We start from the raw sequence: 21793 nt of genomic DNA, 5'->3' as shown, positions 1-21793 counted from the left end.
ATCTCACAAATGTTTCTCACTTCTCTGGACTGACAGGCCTTCTCCAGTTAGTTCACTGGCAGTGCCTCAAATTCTACGCTGACTGCATAAGTCATGATGTATTTATTTCCTGTGTTTCTGTACTTGGTTAGTGCATCACAGAGTTCATAGAGCCATTACATCAGTGCCAGCCCCAAAAGAGTCTATTGTCCCTATTTTTATCCTAAAAGAACAATTAAGAATCCCTCTGGGCAGAAGCCAGTTAACCTTCTGGTTTCATTTTGGATTGTGGTCGGAAAACTGAAATCCTCAACCACAAAAACTGTACGAGTGAGTTATTCATCATATATACAGTAGATACTGCTGTCTAAAACCCACCCTGCACCCGTGCCATACAAACCAGTGGCCATCAATGACAAACACTACCTAGCATGTACCTTGGAGATTTCATATATAGACAACTCCAATCCTAATATTGATCAGTGGTTCCAAATTAATAATAACTACTGCAGTAGGGACTAGACACAGTAAGATACACCCAGCATCTTTCCAAATCACTGTTCTTCGGCGCTTTTCCAGTTTATTTATAACCATGCTTATGTAGTTATCACATTAATATTACAATTGTAAGCAGTACATATGCAAGACAGTTTCTAATCAGGGTTTTGGGATTGTGCGTATGTGGCAGAAGAGTTAGGCAGGCCATAAATGATGCAAATTTCTTTCCTGCAACCACGGGTTGCAGTTAAAAAAACGCTTAAAATCCCCATCCACACAGTCAGTGTTAATGGAGGAATCCCTCCCATGGAGCTATTGTGTTCTCCCAGTCTGGGACGCGGGGAGCTGTCTCTGCCAGGAGAACACAATGACTATTACTAGCAGCTGTAATGCTGGTAATGGTTGCATGCTAAAAATCTGACATGCTGTTTGTAACCAAATCAATCAATGGATCGACTTGGGTACAATCGGCCTGCCCATAGATGGATAGAATCTCGGCCTGTTCAGCAGGGACCAGCCGAGATTCAGTCTGCGGGATTCAAACCATCAATGGCATTAGTGTGATGCCAAGGACTTTGCCTGCAGTAGACAAAGCATAAGGCATGTGTATACAGAGTTTAAAATTTCTTGCACACTGAGTGACTATAAACCAAGAGACTCCTCCATTCACACAATCTGCGTGAATGGACACATCCCCGCCACCAGGCTATTGTATTCTGACAGCGGTGAGCACCAGCTGTCAGAATACCATAAAAATTCCATGGAGTCGGTTGTTTGCACTGTTCGGGTGACAATGTTTGGCCCGGATTCTTCGCCACACGTCAGTTTAGTAATCGACTTCTGTGAAGATGACTGGGCCACCCACTGTTAGAGTTTTAGCCAGTTCCTTTGACTAAATTCTAACAATGTATGGCCATCTTTAGTCTTAGTATCCAGTACAATTAGCTTGGGATCCAGGATTTGTCTCACTGCTGCCACATGCAGTATGGTGCCAAGTGTATTCATTACCACAACAGCGACCTACTGGTTAATTATCAGCAGGAGAAGCTGAGGTTTTGTTCTTAAAGCGGAGCTCCAATCAAACCTACAAAAAATAAAAAACTATAGCTGTTGACTTTTTAAAAACCACAGCTCACCTGTCCCACGATCCAGCGGTGTACTCACCACAGCTACTTTCACCGGCTGTCCTCGCTCCCCAGTGACAGCATCCTAAGTATGGACACCTGGCTTTGACAGCTTGCAGCTTCACAGCTGGGTGCCCACTGCGCATGCGCGAGTAGCTCTGCGCCTTGTGATTGGTCTTGTAGTCTTCTGGGACCTAGTAGACTACAGCAAAGGGTTTGGGGGGATGACAACTTTTGCTTCCAAATGCCCTAGGCAATCACAGCAGGAGCGGGTACCTAGTCAAATTGAGTACCCACTCCCCAAAGGTGCCAGTTCCTCAAGGGGAACGGGGGACCAGTACTTAAAGCAGGACTTCCCCTTTTGGATGGAGCTCTGCTTTAAAGTGATTGTAAAATTTTTTTTTTCTTTAAACAACATGTCATACTTACTGGTTCTGGGTAATGGTTTTGCACAGACGGGCAAAGGACCTTCTTTTCTGGGGTCCCTTGCCTGCACTCTAGGCTCCTGCCCTTCTGCATGTGCCACCACAAGAAGCTCACTCCTAAGCCAAGCTGTGTGTGTCAGTTGACACACAGAGCCCTGCTTGGCCATGCCCCCGCTCCCTCCTTTTGCTTCAACTACTTTAAGTAGGATGCATTAGATAACAAAAGGACCAATAAAATTCCTGTGAGGCCTGTGTGTGTGTAAGAAACTTACAATTTCTGGGCTACTTTAATTTATTATATTTTTTACCATAAGCAGTCTTGGGTAATATAGTATACAAGAAACTGTGTGCAGTGTGCAAAAATCCTCATGCTGCACCTTTATTGGAGTTTCCTGAGTGTACTGAGAGCTATTATGGCTGATGGGCAATCCAGTTATCAACTCTTGAGGAAGGCAGCAGTTTTTTGTATCTTCTAAAGACCAGTCACTGCTGCCCCTTCTTCTTGAGCAGGGTGACTGGTCTTATACCCGCCCCCTTCTGTAGTTCTCTGCAGATTCCCTGTAATGGGTAGGCCTGCTGGGTCCCTCCTACTGCCCCGCTTTCTGCATAGGCTATGTGCAGCCCAGTGATGGTGCCATTGCTACTTCTACAAGATAATATTTGGGTTTGCAAAAGTTTTTAGTGCACATAAAGTTCATTTATAGTCTTTTTGGCTATTGTGAAACTTTTAAAAGAAACATTTGTTCCTGGAGTTCTGCTTTAAATGTAATTATGCCTGTCTTGGGTGAAATATGAGGCTTAGATCTCTGACCTGCTTGTAAAAATGATAGTTGTCTGGTTGTGTCTTGCTTCAGTCAGATGTGATCACCATAAAAATATGTCTTTCTGGAGCCTGTGTTTTAGTAAATATCCTGATTCCTAACCCTTTACATGCTGTAGGTTCATGCTCCCTGTATACTATAAGCAGTCATCCATACTAGATAGGCCTGCTGAGATGAGACCCATGTTATATCAATATAAATTAACTGTTATCTTCTAGAAAATGTCAGTTTAGGGCTTGGTTTTGTTTTTCTTCACAAGTTCATGTTCTCGCCCCCCTGTGTTCATTCCTTCACACCCAGACTCTCCTTAATCCCGAGCATCCTCTCCGGGCTGGCTGCCTATTTCGTGTGGTTACCCTGCTATTCAGAGAGGCCTCTGGGTTTCAATGAATGTTCTTTAGTAGCGTCACCTTTTCCAGAGAGACAGGCCTGTGCTGCTACCACCTCTGCGCCTTGCCTCACTTCCTGCACAAAACACATGGTTTAACCCCTTCAATGCCAAACAAGACGTTTTGCAGGACCTCAGTAATTTTGTGACTTGAAAACAGTTGTTTCACCTGCAGAAGAAATGTGAAGCTGAATAATACAGGAGAGTATGGCGGCTTAGTGGTTAGCACTTCTTGCAGCACTGCAGTCCTTGGTTTGAACCCCAGCCAGGACACTACCTGAATTGAGTTCCCCCTGAGCTTGCATGGGTTTCCTCTGGGTACTCTTGTTTCCTACCACACGCCAAAGACAAGCTGGGACTGTAGGTTAATTGACTTCTGCCTATGTGGCCCTAATATGTGCATGTGTGCTTGTCAGATATGGACGCTGGTTCATAAGTTCCCATAAGGGCAGGGACTGATGTGAGTGTACAACATGTAAAGCACTGTGTAAATTGTGGTGGGATTAAATACCTGTAATATTAAAGTGGTTGTAAAACCTAAACATTTTTACCTTAATGCATGCCTCGCATTACGCTGAAAACGGATTAGGTTAAAGTATCACCTCCTCACACCCATTATACTTACCTGAGTCCTTACTCAATCCAGCACAGTGCTTGTCTACAGCAGCTCTCTCCTCTTCTCTCGGCTCTCACACGCTTTACGTGTATTGGTTCCTGCTGCTGGGGGCGGGGCAGAACCTCGCTGTCTTTGTCTATGGACACAGGCAACGGGGCTCGGATCTAGCACATAGGTGTTCCTTAATAAGTATGGTGGCACACAAAGAAGAGGAGGAGCTAGGAGTGACAGGAGGGGACCCGAGAAGAGGGAGTTTTGGGGCCTCTCTGTGCATTTTCACTGCATAGAGCAGGTAAGTATAATTCTATTTGTTATTTAAAAAAATAAAATGTAACTTTACAATAAGGTCCTTCACTGGCGTTGTCCCCCTGGGTTCTCCTGGATGCTAATCTTCAACAATTTTTTTTGAACGGCGCAGGATGACATAACTCCCGTGCATATGTGGAAGTGTACACTGGCAGTGTGCCAGAATGTAAAGCTCAGTGTACTTTCCACAGAGGATTGCGATTGTGCAGGTAAGTGTACTTTATTAAAAGTACACTAGAAGTACACTAAAAGTAGAAAGTTTACCTGTTCTCAATTTTTAATTTTTTGTGTTTATTTCCACTTCAGTCCCTGGTTCTTACTGATGCAATTTCAGATGTGACTTGGATCGCACTGAGTCGGTTGACAAAGGAAATAACATTGGTTCCTATGGAGCTTGTTCACATTCATGTAGTACAGCTGGGATCCATTTTGGCAATTGGGTCCTGTGCTTCATTGGTGTGATGCAGTGCAATTTTGTGGTCCATAGATTTGAATGAAAATGCCTTCAAATTGCTAATCTGTCCTATTTTCATACGATTCCAGAAAGTTTTCTTCCCTAGCACACTAATCACAGCTGTGTCCAAGTTGTGTCAAAATTGCATCAGAAGCTCATTAAATCGCACTGCAAATGCACTTGAAAATCGCTCTGAAAATCAGATCAAAATCGCACTGCACAATGTGAACCTAGCCTAAAGGGCTATAGCAACTGCCACTGTCTCACTCTTTGGCTACACACTAATTCCATGTCAGTCCAGCCCCTAGCACTCATATTGGAAGGAAGCCCGTACTGAATGATTCTGTATATTGAGAGCGCCTTTGGTGATCTCCTTTTGAAAGTGCTAGCTATCTGGCTATTCCTTGGCTTCAATACTTTCTTGAGGGACAGTTTAAAAAAAACAAGTATGTAGCCAGTGAAGTCAGAGCAAAGGAAAAACTGAGGCTTAGTTCAGAATAGTAAATCAGAAAGTACTGAAGACCATTGACTAGCATGATGTTTGAGCATCTGCTTTTTGGACGTAATTTCAGGTGTTTGTTTTGTGCGTATTAATGTATGTATTTGTGTGCACAATATATTTTTAGGGAAAATACATTAATATTTATGCTCATACACTATATTGCCAAAAGTATTGGGACACCTCTTCAAATCATTGGATTCAGGTGTTTCAATCGCCTCCATATCCACAGGTGTAAAAATCAAGCACCTAGGCATGCAGACAGCTTCTACAAACATTTGTGAAAGAATGGGTCGCTCTCAGGAGCTCAGTGAATTCAAGCGTGGTACCGTGATAGGTTTCTACCTGTGCAATAAGTCCATCCTTGACATTTCCTTGCTACTAAATATTCCACGGTCAACTGTTAGTGGTATTATAACAAATTAGAAGCAACTGGAAACAACAGCAACTCAGCCACAAAGTAGTAGGCCACATAAAATGACAGAGCAGGATAAGCGCATGCTGACGCGCACAGTGCGCAGAACTCACTAACTGTCAATAGTTAAAGACCTCCAAACTTCGGGTGGCCTTCAATTTATCACAACAGTGCATAGAGGGTATCATGGAATGAGTTTCCATGGCCGAGCAGCTGCATCCAAGCCTTACATCACCAAGTGAAATGCAAAACGTCGAATGCAGGGGTGTAAAGCGCGCCGCCACTGGACTCTAGAGCAGTGGAGACGTGTTCTCTGGAGTGACGAATCACACTTCTCTGTCTGGCAATCTGATTGGAAGTGCCTGAGTTTGGCGGTTGCCAGGAGAATGGTACTTGCCTGACTGCATTGTGTCAAGTGTAAAGTTTGGTGGGGGAGGGGGTTATGGTGTGGGGTTGTTTTTCAGGGGTTGAGCTTGGCCCCTTAGTTCCAGTGAAGGGAACTCTTAAGGCATCATAATACCAAGACATTTTGGACATTTCATGCTTCCAACTTTGTGGGAACAGTTTGGGGATTGCCCCTTCCTGTTCCAACATGACTGAGCACCAGTGCACAAAGCAAGGTCCATAAAGACATGGATGAGCGAGTTTGGGGTGGAGGAACTTGACTGGTCTGCACCGAGTCCTGACCTCAACCCAATAGAACACCTTTGGGATGAATTAGAGAGGAGACTGCGAGCCAGGCCTTCTCTTCCGACATCAGTGCCTGACCTCACAAATAGAAGAATGGTCAAACATTCCCATAGACACACTCCTAAACCTTGTGGACAGCCTTCCCAGAAGAGTTGAAGCTGTTATAGCTGCAAAGGGTGGGCCAACTCAATATTGAACCCTTCGGATTAAGACTGGGATACCATTAAAGTTCATGTGCGTGTATCTAGTTGCTGACCGCAGATAGCCGAATGACGGCTGCACTGCGGCCGGCCAGTTCTGAGTGGACGTCATATGACGTCCTCCCAGAACGCGCTCTCCTGCGCGCCCCAGGGGGCGCGCACCCGGCGATCTCCGTGATCGCTGTGTCCTACGGACACAGCTGATCATGTGATGTGGTAAAAGGCCAATCACAGCGGCCTTTTACCACGTGATCAGCGGTGTCCAATGACACGCTGATCAGAGGGAAATGCAAGTGCCGGTTCTCGGCTGCACTTTCCTCACGCTGTCAGATCGTGAGGAAAGTACTGCCGAGAACCGGCAGTTGTCAGAGTGGGGATCGGCACGGATGATCAGTGCCCTGATGATCGGTGCCCAGCAGTGCCACCCTTAAGTTCCGCCCACCTGTGCCCAGCAGTGCGCCCACTAGCTCTGCCCACCTGTGCCCAGCAGATCACCCACCTGTGCCCAGCAGTGCACCCACCTGTGCCACTCTGCAGTGTCACACACCTGTGCCCAGAAGTGCCACCTACCTGTGCCCAGCAGTGCCACCCACCTGTGCCCACCCACCTGTGCCCACCAGTGCCACCCACCTGTGCCCACCCACCAGTGCCACCCACCAGTGCAGCCCAGCAGTGCTGCCAGTCAGTGCCACCAGTCAGTGCCCAGCGGTTGTGCCAGTCAGTGCCGCCAGTCAGTGCCCAGCAGTGATGCCAGTCAGTGCCGCCAGTCAGTACCCATCATCAGTGTCACCTATCAGTGCCGCCTATCAGTGCTGCATATTAGTGCCGCCTATCCGTGACACCTCATTAGTGCTGTCTATCAGTGCCGCCTATCCGTGCCACCTCATTAGTACTGCCTATCAGTGCCCATCAGTGCCGCCTATCAGTGCCCATCAGTGCCGCCTATCAGTGCTCATCAGTGCTGCCTATCAGTGCCCATCAGTGCTGCCTCATCAACGCACATCAGTGAAGGAGAAAAATTACCTGTTTGAAAAATGTTATAATAGAAACAAAGAAACTTTTTTTTTTTTTCAAATTTTTTGCACTTTTTTTATTTATAGCGCAAAAAGTAAAGCGCCCAGTGGCGATTAAATACCACCAAAAGAAAGCTCTATTTGTGAGAAAAAAATGGTCAAAATCTCATATGGGTACAATGTTGCATGACCGCGCAATAGTCAAAGTGCGGCAGAGCTGAAAGCTGAAAATTGGCCTGGTAAATAAGGGGGTATAAGTGCCTGGTAGGCAAGTGGTTAAAGGCAGGCGTCCCAATACTTTTGGCAATATAGTGTATGTGCGCATTCACGCGCATTTGTACATGCGGCATAAATTACTGACCAAAAAATGCAGATTTTACTTAATTTGTTTTACTGAGGAATACGCAGCACTTGTTTACATGCCTGTGTGCAAAGGCACATTGTAAATAATGACCTACATTTTACCTCAGGAAAAAAAACCCACTGCACTGAGCTTTTTCAAGCTGCAGTGTGCAGAAGGCCTTATGGCAGGCATGTCCAAAGTCCGGCCCGCGGGCCATTTACGGCCCGGGGGTCGGTTTAATACGGCCCTCCAACAGCCCTCCCTGCTCTGTGTAATGTGGCCCTCCCACTGCCCTCCCTTCTATGGCAGACAGTCTTCTGCTTGAGAGCAGAGGGCAGTGCACATGCCTGACTGCGGCGCGTTCTCCCTGGTCTGTGTAAATGCGGCTGTCACACGGCCCTCCCTTCTGTGGCAGACAGTCTTCTGCTTGAGAGCAGTGCGCATGCGTGACTGCGCCGCGCTGGGAGCGTCAGAGGGCGGTGACGTCAGGGCCGGGCTTCCAGCGTGAAGTGTGTTTCTCTTCCCCTCCCGGCTGCCGAGCAGAGACTTCAGCTCCAGCTACCTTTTTCACCCTTCACATTAGTGCAGGTAAGTTTTTTAAAAATTTATTTTCAAACAATTGTGAAAACTCAGCTGTCAGTTGATCTTAATGTTATGAAATGAAAAGTATGTCGTTTGCAATTAACTTGGCATAAAATAATTTATTTGCATTTAATAGTAATGGTTCAAAGAATGTTCGGAAAAATGTTCGGCCCTCCACCATGTTCACTTCATCCAATCTGACCCTCTTTGAAAAAAGTTTGGACACCCCTGCCTTATGGGAATGGTTTAGCAGTGCCAGTCTCCATATTCTTTCAGTACAGGTTTTCTTTCAGCTTCATTTCACTTGCCTAATGTGCAGTCCAGGAGTCGGATGGTAGCAGCTGCTATAGGAGAATCGAAATTGGCCGACTCATAGAAAAGATTGGTCATGGAAGGTATCACATTTCAGTCTTAGTAAAGCTTTAACAGAGCTTTCTTTACAGCCTCTAGTTGGGTTTTCTACTTTTCATGTCTGAAAGGGTCTGATTTTGTAATGCATGCACACATTTATGATTATTGCATTCAAAGTGTATTTTGATTGTGTATTTCTGATATGAATATATTTCTCATTCATTTCTAGCAGATTTAAGATCTCCAAGGTTATTGTGGTTGGTGACCTTTCAGTGGGAAAGACGTGCATGATAAATAGGTAAGAAAAAGGGGGCATGGAAGCCTAGCAACAGGAGGATTATCTTATTGGGGTAAAGCTAAAGTTGGCCAAGCTTAGCAGAAATGGTAACTTAATGGCTTTGCTTGCTATGTAGACATGGCAAGTAAACACATTTTATCCATGTTAGTGCCTGTTAAAGCAGAGCTAAAGGCACACATACTTACCTTAGTTCCAACAGTCTGACACCTGTGAGGTCCCTCACATCCCGTCCCATTTTCTTCCTGGATTCTCCGGGTGCTGGTCTTCAGCTGTTTTGATTGGCTGGTTCAGAATGAGGTCACTTCTGTGTATGCATGGTAATGCAGTCATCCTGGCACACTGGCAGTGTGCCGGAATGTAAACTGAGCTGTGCAGCTAAGTGTATATTCCACAGAGATTTTGGATAAACATTGCATCACAAATGTGTTAAATATATACAGTTAGGTCCATATATATTTGGACACAGGCATAACTTTATTTTTTTTCAAGTATTTACCAAAAACATATTCAAGCTATAGTTTTATAATAGATATGGGTTGAAAGTGCACACTCTCAGGTTTAGTTTGAGGGTATGTACATCCAACTTGGAGGAAGGGTTTAGGAATTACAGCTCTTAAGAGTAGCCATCCCCCCTTTTCCAAGGGACCAAAAGTAATTGAGCAATTGAATCAAAAGCTTTTCATGGCCAGGTGTGGGCTACTCCTTCGTTATTTCTTCGTCAATTAAGCAGGTAAAAGGCCTGGAGTTTATTCTAAGTGTGGTATTTGCATTTGGAATCTATTGCTGTGAACCTACATCATGCGTTCAAAGGAGCTGTCCATGAAAGTGAAACAGGCCATTGTAAGGCTTCAAAAACAAAACAAACCCATCAGAGAGATAGCAGCAACATTAGGAGTGGCCAAATCAACTGTTTGGTACATTCTGAGGAGAGAAGAACACACTGGTGAGCTCAGCAACATAAAAAAGACATGGACGTCCACGGCAGACAACAGTGGTGGATGATTGCAGGATCCTCTCTATGGTAAAGAAAAACCCATTCACAACATCCAGACAAATGACGGGCACTCTCCAGGAGGTGGGTGTATCATTGTCAAAGTCTACAATCAAGAGAAGACTTCATGAGAGCAAATACAGAGGGTTCACCACAAGGTGCAAACCATTCATAAGCCTGAAGAATAGAAAAGCCAGATTAGACTTTGCCAAAAAACATCTAAAAAAGCCAGACCAGTTCTGGAAAAGCATTCTTTGGAAGGATGAAACTAAGATGAAACTGTACCAGAATGTTGTGAAGAAAAAAGTGCGGAGAAGGCTTGGAACAGCTCATCATCTAAAGCACACAACATCTGTAAAACATGGTGAAGGCAGTGTGATGGCATGGACATGCATGGCTTCCAGTGGCACTGGGTCATTGGTGTTTATTGATGATGTGACAGAAGACAGAAGCAGCCGGATGAATTCTGCAGTGTTTAGAGAGATACTGTCAGCCCAGATTCAGCCAAATGCAGCAAAGTTGATTGGACGGCGCTTCACAGTACAGATGGACAATGATCCAAAACACACTGCAAAAGCAACCCAGGAGCTTTTGAAGTAAAAGAAGTGGAATATTCTGCAATGGCCGAGTCAATCACCTGATATCCCAATTGAGTAAGCATTTTACTTGCTGAAGGCAAAACTAAAGGCAGAAAGACCCACAAACAAAGAGCAACTGAAGACAGTTGCAGTTAGAGCCTGGCAAAGCATCAGGAAGGAGGAAACACAGTCTTTGGTAATGTCCATGGGTTCCAAACGTCAGGCAGTCATTGCCAGTAAAGGATTCTCAACAAAATATTAAAAATGAACATTTAATTATGATTATGTTCATTTGTCCAATTACAATTGAGCCCCTGAAAATGGAGGGACTGTGTATAAAAATGGTTGCAGTTCCTAAAATGTGTACTTGATATTTATGTTCAACCCCTTGAATTAAACCTGAAAGTCTGCACTTCAAATTCATTTGGATTGTTTTGGTTTAATTTATTCTGGTGGCATACAGAGCCAAAAGTATGCAAATTGTGCCTGTGTCCAAATATATATGGACCTAACTGTAGGCCTTTCATTTCTCTTGGTATGGTGTCCTAAGATTGTAGTGGAAATGTCATTCCTAGTTTTTCCATGAACTGCCAACAGTGCCTTGCTAAATAGTTCTAATGGGTAAATTATCAGATAGTTCTCTTTTATCCCTGCTAATACAACTGTGCTATATTTTTCTGACCCATATCTATTAATAGGAATGAATGTCCATCAAGAAAAATTTAAGTGGTTCTTCACCCTTTGAAAAAAATTAAGTCAGCAGTTACAAATACTGTAGCTGCTAACTTTTAAGAAAAGAACACTTACCTGTCTAGGTGCCGGAAAATTGACAATTGGCTGTGCACAGCCGTCTGTGATTCCTTGCGGATTCACTGCCGGCTGCCCACTGTGCATGTGCGAGCTGTGCTACACCTTGTAAATGGTCTTGCAATCTTCTAGGAGGTGTGACGTTTCCCAGATTGTTGCGGACAGGGGTGAGGAAGGAGAACTTCTGGTAGAACACCAGGGTGATATGACAGGAAGTGGGAGTGGGTACCTGTCAAAACCAGGTGCCCTGCTCACCCCCCCCCCCCCATTCAAAAACAGAAGAAAAACAGGGAGGAAGGTATAAAGCTGAAATTCCCCTTCCCCCTGGCAGGTTGTATTGTTGCCTGTCACTCTACTTTGAGAATTCCTATTAGTTGTTGTCCCTTTGACCGTAGAACTAGAAATGAGAATGGGTATCACCAGGACAGGAAGTAAGGCACAGTCCCATATATAATAATATATAATGGGACACAGAGCAGGCTATAATAATTACTAACTGGGTTATGCGTCACCTATATAGTGAATGGGAAGATCAATCAAACAGGAAATCCTCCCCTATATAACCCCTCCTATACAGGAAGTACTTCAGTTTTTTCGCCAGTGTCTGTAAGGTAGTTGGTCATTGATGTGCTGCATGTGCTGTCGGAGCATACTTAGAGGTCTGGAACAGTTCTGCTGAGAATCAAGAACAATCAGATCCATTTGAAAAGCTGTTAGCCAAAATGGATGGTACCCGAGCCTCAATGGATAAGTAGAACAATCCTTGGGGTTTTGCCTGTAATGCGACCTTTTTGGCGCTGGACCATGCGTTACAGAACCCTGTGCATTTTCTAATGACCAAGGCATTTTCTGGAAGGGTGCTTTACAGGTCCAAGAGAGTGGATCCCAGGAAAACATGGGGGGGGGTCGAGTCTTGAGGCAGGAACATAAAGGTCCAAGCATTGAATTGCCAGTGGTTTTTTCCCCAGGGTATTACAGAGTTCGAATTAGTGGCTGATTGTTCGGAATCTAGAGAAAGGGAAGTTTTCCTTCCAGTGATATGGAAGATAGTAATCAGTGATGCCAGTCTCTCTGGTTGGGGGGAGGCTGTTTTGGGAGGTGGCTATAGTTCAGAGGACTTGGTCTCCACAGGAGAGAATGCTGCCTATCAATATCTTGGAACTTTGGGCAGTACACCTTGTTCTGGATTATTGGACGAACCAGTGGCACAGGTTTTTTTTCAGGGTTCCGTCTGACAATGCCACAGTAGTGGCATATATCAACCACCAGCGCGGCATCAGGAGTCGTGCGGTTCAGGTAAAGGTGAATCACATTCTGTCTGGGGCAGAACAGCATGTGCCGTCTCTCCCTGCAAAACATATTCCAGGTACAGAAAACTGGCAGGGGTTTTTTTCCCAGTCAGTGGCTAATACCTGAACAGTGGTCACTGCATCCAGAGACATTCTCAGCAATTTGCCAGTATTGTAGAACTCAGGATGTAGATCTACTGGCTTCCAGGGTCTACAGTGTATTGGACAGGTGGTGTTCAGGATGAGAGTCCCACTCGCAATAGAGGTAGAGGCACTAGTAACACCTAAGGGACCAGTTCTCCCAAATCTATGCCTTCCCCCGATTCAACTATTGCTGTATCTTTGCACAGGATCTGGGAGGTGGTAACACTGATTAAAGTGGTAGCCTGGCCTAGCCCAGGATGGTTTAGTACACTGACATAGTGAATTTGGCAAGTGGACGCTCCTTGTATACGTCCGCTGCAGCCATACCTTTTGTCTTGGGTCCAATAGTGTATCCTATTTTATGATCGCTAGGATTGAAGGCTTGGCTATTGAAGCCCAGGTCTGGATGGTTCAAGGGCTCTTGGGTCCTGTTTTATCTGCACTGTTGAGCGCCAGGGAACCGGCTTCAGGGAGCTTCCATTACAGGACCTGGAAATCTTATTTGCCTGGTGTAAAGCTAGGAAGTGGCACCTGCGGAAATATGTGACTGAAAGGTTTTTCTCCTTTCTCTAATCAGGAGGGGAAATTAAATTGGCCCCAAGTACCAAGGGTCAGATTTCGGCTCTATCCATTTTTTTCCCAGAGACCATTTGTTTCTCACTCCTTTATTTGTACTTTGTGTAGGGTGTCGGACAGTCCTGCCTATCAGGCCATCCTTGTGTCCTTGGGACTTAAACTTGGTCCTGGCTGCCCTTGCAGAAGCCACCTTTTGACCCAATTGGAGAAACTCCATTAGTTCTTTGACTCGCAAGGTGGCTTCTTTGGTTATTATCACTTTAGCAAGAAGAGTGTCAGAGCTAGCAGCTCTTTCATGTAAGGAGCTGTTATTGGTCTTGTATCATGATAAGGTGATGTTGCATCCTCATCCATCTTTCTTGCCTAGAGTGGTTTCTAGTTTTCATTTGAATCAAGACAATATCTTGCCTTTCTTTTTTTTCCTAGTCCACAGGAGAAAGATCTCTTCATACTCTGGTTGTAGTTCGGGCGGTCGAGATTTACTTGGGTTTGTTGGTACAGGTCAGGAATCCTGGTTTGTGCTGCCAGAAGGGACCAGGATGGGCAGGCGGCATCCAGGTCAACTATTTTTCATTGGATCTGCTAGTTAATCATTCAAGCCTATGGTTTGAAAGGGCAAGGTTCAGGTGAGAGTGCACTACAAGAAGTGTAGAGCCTCTTGGGCAATTCGCCATCAGACGTCAGTGACTCAGGTTTGCAAGACACACCTGGTCTTTTGTGTATACATTCACAAGGTTCTACCAAGTGGATGTTAGAGCAACAGAAAAATGCTGCCTTAGCTGCAATGTGTTGCAGATGGCAGAAATGGCCCTTGGACAGATGACGATGTCTGGAATTTGTGTCTCGCTCCCCTCAAATGTATTGCTTTGGAACATCCCAGATAATGAATATAGCCTGCTCTGTGTGCCATGATGTACGATAAAGAAAATTGGATTTTTTCTACATAGTTACCTGTAAAATCCATTTCTTGGAGTACATCAAGGGACACAGTGGTCCCTCCACTCTTTTTGGAATTTCATTGCTTGCTACAAAACTAAAGTACTTCCTGTATAGGAGGAGTTATATAGGGGAGGACGTCCTGTTTGATTGATCTGCCAGCGTCCATTCACCTATAGGTGGTGCATAACCCAGATAGAAATGATTATAGCCTGCTCTGTGTCTGATGTACCCCAAGAAAAGGATTTTACAGGTAAGTATGTAGAAAAAATTTAATTGTTTGGAATTGTGCTTGGATCAGCACTTACAGTATGGATAGGCCCTGGTTTTCAAATGTAATAAGCTGGCACAACTGATGGAATATTTCTACTCTGTTGCTATGTCAGCTCATATTGTTTGGTGGCTTTATCTGTTCTATGTTCCTTTTTATAGGTTCTGTAAAGATGTATTTGATAAAAACTACAAAGCGACAATCGGAGTGGATTTTGAGATGGAGAGATTTGAGGTCCTGGGAGTTCCCTTCAGTTTACAGTTGTAAGTAGTACGAAATATTGGTAAAACTTGTTTCACTTTAAATTTTAAAGCGCTTCTTTGTCCTGTTTGAAAAAAATTAAAAGTCAGCAGCTGCAAATACTGTAACTGCTGACGTTTAATAAAAGTTCACTCACCAGTCCAGGGGTCCTCACCCATTCTCACTCAAACCTATTCTTCACCGCTCAACTAGCTATGGAAGCCATCATACTTCTCTCAGAACAGAGTCACTTTAACACTTAAAGGCTAAGTTCATCTTTTGTAAAAAAAAAAACAACTATAAATATTCATGATTTTGCAGGTAAAAAAAAACACTGCAGCCTGCAAGGCATTGCATCTGTGATTAGTGGATCGTCGGTGCAATGTCAGGCTCCTTCAGACACTCAGTACAGCTGTCTGCATGTACTTCCCATACAGGCAGACAGTTACTGAAGTGCAGGAAAAGTCAATGAAATACAAGGGCACTCATCAGCTCCTTCCTAGTTCATTAAAAACTGAAAGCCATCTGCTATAGTGGCAGATGGGACTTGTAGTTCATTCATTCACAGATTGCTGTAAATGATTGACATAGCTGTGTGGCAGGGGGAGGAGTCGGCTGCTGCCGAGTTACATATTATGCACTAAATACAAGTGTAACATGTTACAAAAAGGTGAACTTATCCTTTAAAGCAGAACTAAACTCATCCATTTTACTGTTTCCCAAAACAGTTACATTCAAGGCTTGCTGTAAATGATAACTATCACAGTTGCTTGCTCTATCAACTGAACTGTCAAGCCATCAAATGGCTGGTGTCATAACTGACACATGTGCAGCACCATGGACACTGCAAGTCTAAAAGAAGCTAAGATAGCAGCTTCCTGAGCTGTAAAGGCTAGGAGGGTTTAGTTCCGCTTTAACCATCCTCTCTAACATTCTAAGGAGTCTGTTTATAAATGGTTTCACACAATATTCACACAATGTTTACCTAGGATTCATACAGTACATTCATTTAAATTAGAAAAATGTGCGAATCTTGTGGGAATGTTACATAAATCTTGTGTGAAAAAAACATACATTGGCCCCTTAATTGCCAACTATTAAACCCTAAAATCCAAACCTAAACCTCATCTAACATAACTCCTGAAAGTGGAACTTTACCATAAAAACTTGAAAAAAATGAATGTTCTTTATCAAGGAACACACATTCCGCATTAATAATTATGCTACCAAAATTACTGTGTGCTGTAAATTGCCTCAAGCATTGCTCCTGATTTTTCTTGCCAGAGGCTGCCATGTTGGTGAAGCCCAGAGCCCCTGAGCAGCAGTAAATCTTTAGGCTGTCAGCAGATTGGCCGCTACAAATTCTGCACAAAACCTAAAAATAGAGAGCAACTGAGCATGTGCAGAGCAAAGTGGGACAATGTATTACTGGATTTTAAACAGTATATGCTCTTATTTGTAATGTTTTACATACTGTAGCTATACCTGTAGAAGAGGTCAGCCTGAATTGATCTAGCAGAGCTTAATCTTCTGACTAATGTTCCACTTTAGCTAATCTCTAACACTAAATAACCCGTTATGTATACATAACTAATTCTGCATTGGGATGCACTTTATCAATAAAAACCCTGTCAAGAAACCGCAGTACACAGGAGTATATATTGTTTTATATAATTTTCACTTATTCCTTTTCTGTAAGTAATATTCATTGTAGGTATTGTGATGGGGGGTAGGCTTTACTGGCAGTGACAGCAGTAAACCATGCATGAGAAAGGGACCCAGGAACAGTCCAGGCGGGCTTGTTCTGCATATTTATTCAGTAATACAGCAAACACAGTGCCAATGCTGGAGGGCTTTGTACAGCAAATAGCATAGTATAAAACAAACAAAACATCTGCTTTTCTGAGTCACTTACTAAATATAAAGTGGAGTTCCACCCAAAAGTTGAAGCTCCGATTATCTGCCTCCCCTCCCCCCACTCCGATTTTACATTTGGCACCTTTTGGGGGGAGGGGGTACCTGGTTTTGACAGGTACCCGCTCCCACTTCTGTCTCAGTTCGCCACGGCGAGCCAGAAGTTTGCTTCCGTCCTCACCCCCCAGCCCCCTGGGGCATTTTACAGGTCCCAGAAGACTGCAGCCTATTCACAAAGCGCGATTCACACATGAACAGAAAGAAACCCGCTGTGAAGCCACAAGGCTTCACTGCCAGTTTTCCTTAGTCAAGATGGCGGCACCAGCACTTCACAGCTGATTGAAAGGTCAGAACATCGCTGGATCTCTGCACAGGTAAGTGCCCTAATATTAAAAGTCAGCAGCTACAGTATTTATATTTATTTTTTGGGAGGGGGGCCGGAACTCCTCTTTAAGTCAGTTAATGAATAACAGGATGCCCCCTAATGGGTTCAACAAAAAAAAACAGGCACCTCATCTACCTTTTTTTTAGTGTCCTGTCAGCAGTCAGACTTTTCACCCAGCAGCCAGCTCTCACAGCTAAGAAAGTGAGAGAGAGACACGGGCATCAGTCAGCTCACATATAAAAAGGCCAGTGGGCAACTGAGATTAATAACGCAGTCCGATTACCCAGTAAATTCTGGACCTAGACCTGGAGACTTATTCCACACAAAGTTCTACAAAGCCCCTGGGCTCCAGGATACAGGACAGGAAAAGGTGAGAAACCTAGGTGACACATAATATACCACTCACAATCCAGACAGCCAGTGCCTAACAATATATGCATGATGTGTAATTCTGTTTATATAAAGATAATTTTATTGGTTTTATTTATTCGCTCATTTTATGTCCACATTTTTGACAGATTTGGCTATAGACATGCATAGCCACATCTTTAAAAACTGATCACAGGTATGGACCTAGCTTTCAGATAGTAGGTAATACATACTGCCTTACAATGACCACATATCCTGATACATGCAGGGATTAGGTGACCACATTTTTTTCCCCTCACATCTAGCATCCATTTGCATATGGCTTTCCATGCTGTTCACTGTATTTGGGGTGACTATTGGCTTAGGCCTTTGTGTGAGTCCCTGATTGTCCAATTATTATGACATTATAATGCTTACAGAGTGCTTTTACATTTGAAAAGTTCAGCTTTCACCAGAAGCAATAAAGAAAAGAAGGGAGACCTGTCCACAAAATTGGGAAAAAAACAGCAGCGCTTTCTGAGTGCAGTAGGTTGTGAAATCAAATTTATTATAAAAACATATAGCAACTCACAGAGGTAGTTTATAGGCTCGCATGTCACATAAAAGGCATCTTCTGCTGAGGCTTTTGTGATCACAACCTGATGAAGGAGCACGCATGCTCCAAATGTACGCATGCTATCAGATTGCCTCTCCACCACTTCTGCTTCTGGTCACGTCACCACGATCGGCGTCGGATCCTTCAGCTTGCTTAGAACACTGTAACCACCAGTGCGGCCAGCTGGGTCATGGATTGCCTTGCCTCCAGCAGTCCGGAAAGCCTCAGCAGGAGATGCCTTTTATGTGACATGCGAGCCTATAGACTACCTCTGGGTTGTTGCTATATGCTTTTATAATAAATTTGATTTCACAACCTACTGCACTTAGAAAGCGCTGCTGTTTTTTCCCACCTTTATATCCATTACAGAGGAGCTTCATCTCTGACAGCTAGCTGCTATATTCTGAGAGACATTTTTGTGAATTTAGCCAATATAAACTCTCTATATCTGACCTGTCCATATTGTACTGTAGTGATTATTAATATCAGTAAACTGTATTATACGGAAAAGTACACAAATGGTCCGTCCCTTTATTTTCATGGTGCTGTGTCTTTTCTTTTTCCTACTAGATGGGATACGGCGGGGCAAGAGAGGTTTAAGTGCATTGCCTCCACATACTACAGAGGTGCTCAAGGTATGCATTAGAGAGCTGTTTAATGGAGATATTGGTTGTGATATTATCTGTTGTGCTTTGGTGTGTCTTTTGTTTGTTTGTACTTCATGCAAATATAAAAAGAGTTAACTTAGGTCTCCTTCAGAAAGGCAGCAGTGCTTGCTGCCCTTTGTGGTGGATCGCTTTGCAGTAGGCATGTATAGCAGATGCTGACAGGCATCAAGAGGTGCTACATCCACCTCCTGATGCTTGGGTTTTTTTTGTTGTTTTCTTTTTACTTTTTAGAATTGACAAAAAGCAGTTTTACATTACGGGACCAGGCCGCAACTGTGAGACAGGCTGTTTGACAATGGATTCATTTGTTTTGACAGGCAGTGGTGCCTGTCTAGCTCTGTGGTCCGAGTTAAAAATGCCATGGCCACAGCATGTTTACAGCTCTGTTAGGCTGTAATATTGGAATTTGGGTGGGCAGCTGGGACCTGTAAGACTGCTGCTCAGCCACCTTTTTTTACCCCCCCCCCCCCCCCCCCCCCACACACACACACACACACACCTTCCGTCTGACCTCCTGTGTGAAAGAGCCTTTAGGGTTTCAATTTGCTGTTTGATATATTTAAGTTGCCGCTGATGAAAATTAACATTTCAGTTGCATCAAATAAGTAAATTTCCTGACATACTGGGAACTTTTCTGCTACAAAATCATTTAAAAGCAGCAATGTTTGAAAAAAATATTAACATTTTAAATCTTAGAGAAACTTTCAGTGACGCAGTTGCCACCCCAGAGGTACCTGTGTATTTAAAACAGGATCCCCCTCACTCCTCTATCATGTGGGCAGGTGGCAACATGCCAGCACACCGTACACTTTGTCATCTTTCCTGCAGATACCAACCCACATACCTGATATAAAAAATATAAATTGTAACCCTATAAATGTTCAATCCCTGTGTTTAAAGCAAAGGTTCAGATCTCTCAATATGCAATCATTGTATATTCAATATCACATGCAATAATTTGCCATCTCAGCCTGGTAGTTTTTATTTTAATAATAATTCAATTAATGTTTGGTGAATTTTCAGGGAATTCAGTATCCTCCTAAAAAATATCAGATGAATATTAAAATAAGCACTTTCTGCACTAAAAAAAAACTGTTGTTGGTGAATGTAATGATTTTTTTTTCAGAAAAATCTTTCCAGGAGCCTTTATATCTGATCAGTCCTTAGAGGTAGTACAGTTGTGTTCAAAATAATAGCAGTGTGTTGAAAAAAGTGAATAAAGCTCAAAATCCTTCTAATAGCTTTTATTTCCATACACACAAATGCATTGGGAACACTACACATTCTATTCCAAATCAAAACATGAAGAAAAATATATCAAATTTGTGTTGTTCCTGTAAACAAATTTAAGAAAAGTGAATATTAGACTGTTCAAAAAAATAGCAGTGTTTGTATTCTTCTTTACAAACTCAAACATTCACTATATAAACTGAAAAATGTTTGAAGATTTTGCTTTCCTTTGAATCACTTAATTAATATTTAGTTGTATAAGCACTGTTTCTGAGAACTGCTGTACATCTGTGTTGCATGGAGTCAACCAACTTCTGGCACCTGTGAACAGGTATTCCAGCCCAGGATGATTGGACTACATTCCACAGTTCTTCTCTATTTCTTGGTTTTCTCTCAGAAACTGCATTTTTGATGTCACCCCACAAGTTTTCTATTGGATTAAGATCCGGGGATTGGGCTGGCCACTCCATAATGTCAATCTTGTTGGTCTGGAACCAAGATGTTGCACGTTTACTGGTGTGTTTGGGGTCGTTGTCTTGTTGGAACACCCATTTCAAGGGCATTTCCTCTTCAGCATAAGGCAGCATGACCTCTTCAAGTATTCTGATGTATTCAAACTGATCCATGATCCCTGGTATGTGATAAATAGGCCCAACACCGTAGTATGAGAAACATCCCCATATCATGATGCTTGCGCAACCATGCTTCACTGTCTTCACAGTGTACTGTGGCTTGAATTCAGTGTTTGGGGGTCGTCTGACAAACTGTCTCCAGCCACTAGACCCAAAAAGAACAATCTTACTTTCATCAATCCACAAAACGTTGCGCCATTTCTCTTTAGGCCAGTCAATGTGCTCTTTGGCAAATTGTAACCTCTTCAGCACATGTCTTTTTTTCAACAGTGAGACTTTGCGGGGGCTTCTTGCAGATAGTTTGGCTTCACATAGGCGTCTTCTAATTTGATCTTCCTAGAGCTGATTGTTGGCTGAGTCCTTGCCATTTTGGCTATTCTCCTATCCTATCGAATGGTAGTTTTTCGCTTTCTTCTACTTCTTTCAGGTTTTGGTTGCCATTTTAAAGCATTTGCGATCATTTTAGCTGAGCAGCCTATCATTTTCTGCACTTCTTTATATGTTTTCCCCTCTCCAATCAACTTTTTAATCAAGGTACGCTGTTCTTCTGAACAATGTCTGGAACGACCCATTTTCCTCAGAATTTCAGAGAGAAATGCACTGTAACCAGCATGTACAACATTTGCTGCCTTCCTTCCTTAAATAAGGGCAATAATTGCCACCTGTTTTTAAAAGAATGAATGACCTCACTAATAGAACTCCACACTGCTATTATTTTGAACATGCCCCTTTCAATTAGTGATTCAATGACACAGAATCAGCAGCATGCATGCCATGACTGTTGGATTTCTATTACTCTACTACACCTGCTAGTAAATTAGTGATGTCTGACTGCTATTATTTTGAACACAACTGTAAGTGCACAAAGGTTAAGTACATAAGTACTGAAAAATACCTTGACATTGTCCTTGTAATTTCCTGAGCACTGAACTGAAATCTCAAACAATGTAATCGGCCTTCCTAGATATTTCCTGTGATTACAAGGCAATGCCCCTTTATGTGATGCAGATGAGGAGAGGGAGCAGTTTTGCAAACACTGAATTTCAGTCTTTGATTTATTGTCTTTCAGCCATTATCATAGCTTTTGATCTGTCAGATATTTCATCTCTAGAACACACAAAGTAAGTCCATTTTATATGACATGTATAGTATAGTACAATGTTCTA

At 43.3% G+C, this 21793-nt stretch overlaps 1 protein-coding gene across 4 annotated transcripts in view; it reads left to right on the top strand.

The window, feature by feature from the left end:
* RAB34 (RAB34, member RAS oncogene family) overlaps nucleotides 1-21793 on the top strand; it is a 50258-nt gene that overhangs the window by 18066 nt on the left and 10399 nt on the right. For 3 of the 4 annotated variants that reach the window (XM_089682979.1, XM_089682980.1, XM_089682981.1), the window contains exons 4-7: nucleotides 8934-9002; nucleotides 14756-14857; nucleotides 18668-18732; nucleotides 21697-21748. In XM_089682979.1, the coding sequence (XP_089539105.1) occupies nucleotides 8934-9002; nucleotides 14756-14857; nucleotides 18668-18732; nucleotides 21697-21748 (288 nt within the window). The remainder of the gene's footprint in view (nucleotides 1-8933; nucleotides 9003-14755; nucleotides 14858-18667; nucleotides 18733-21696; nucleotides 21749-21793) is intronic. The other variant, XM_089682982.1, reaches the window with a different exon arrangement.

Source organism: Staurois parvus, unplaced genomic scaffold (genome assembly GCF_062004578.1).
Source record: "Staurois parvus isolate SC_StPar_1 unplaced genomic scaffold, SC_StPar_1.0 ptg000299l, whole genome shotgun sequence".
NCBI lineage: Eukaryota > Metazoa > Chordata > Amphibia > Anura > Ranidae > Staurois > Staurois parvus.
The sequence above is the reverse complement of the archived record's forward strand: the minus strand, read 5'-3'. Positions and strand labels throughout refer to the sequence as shown.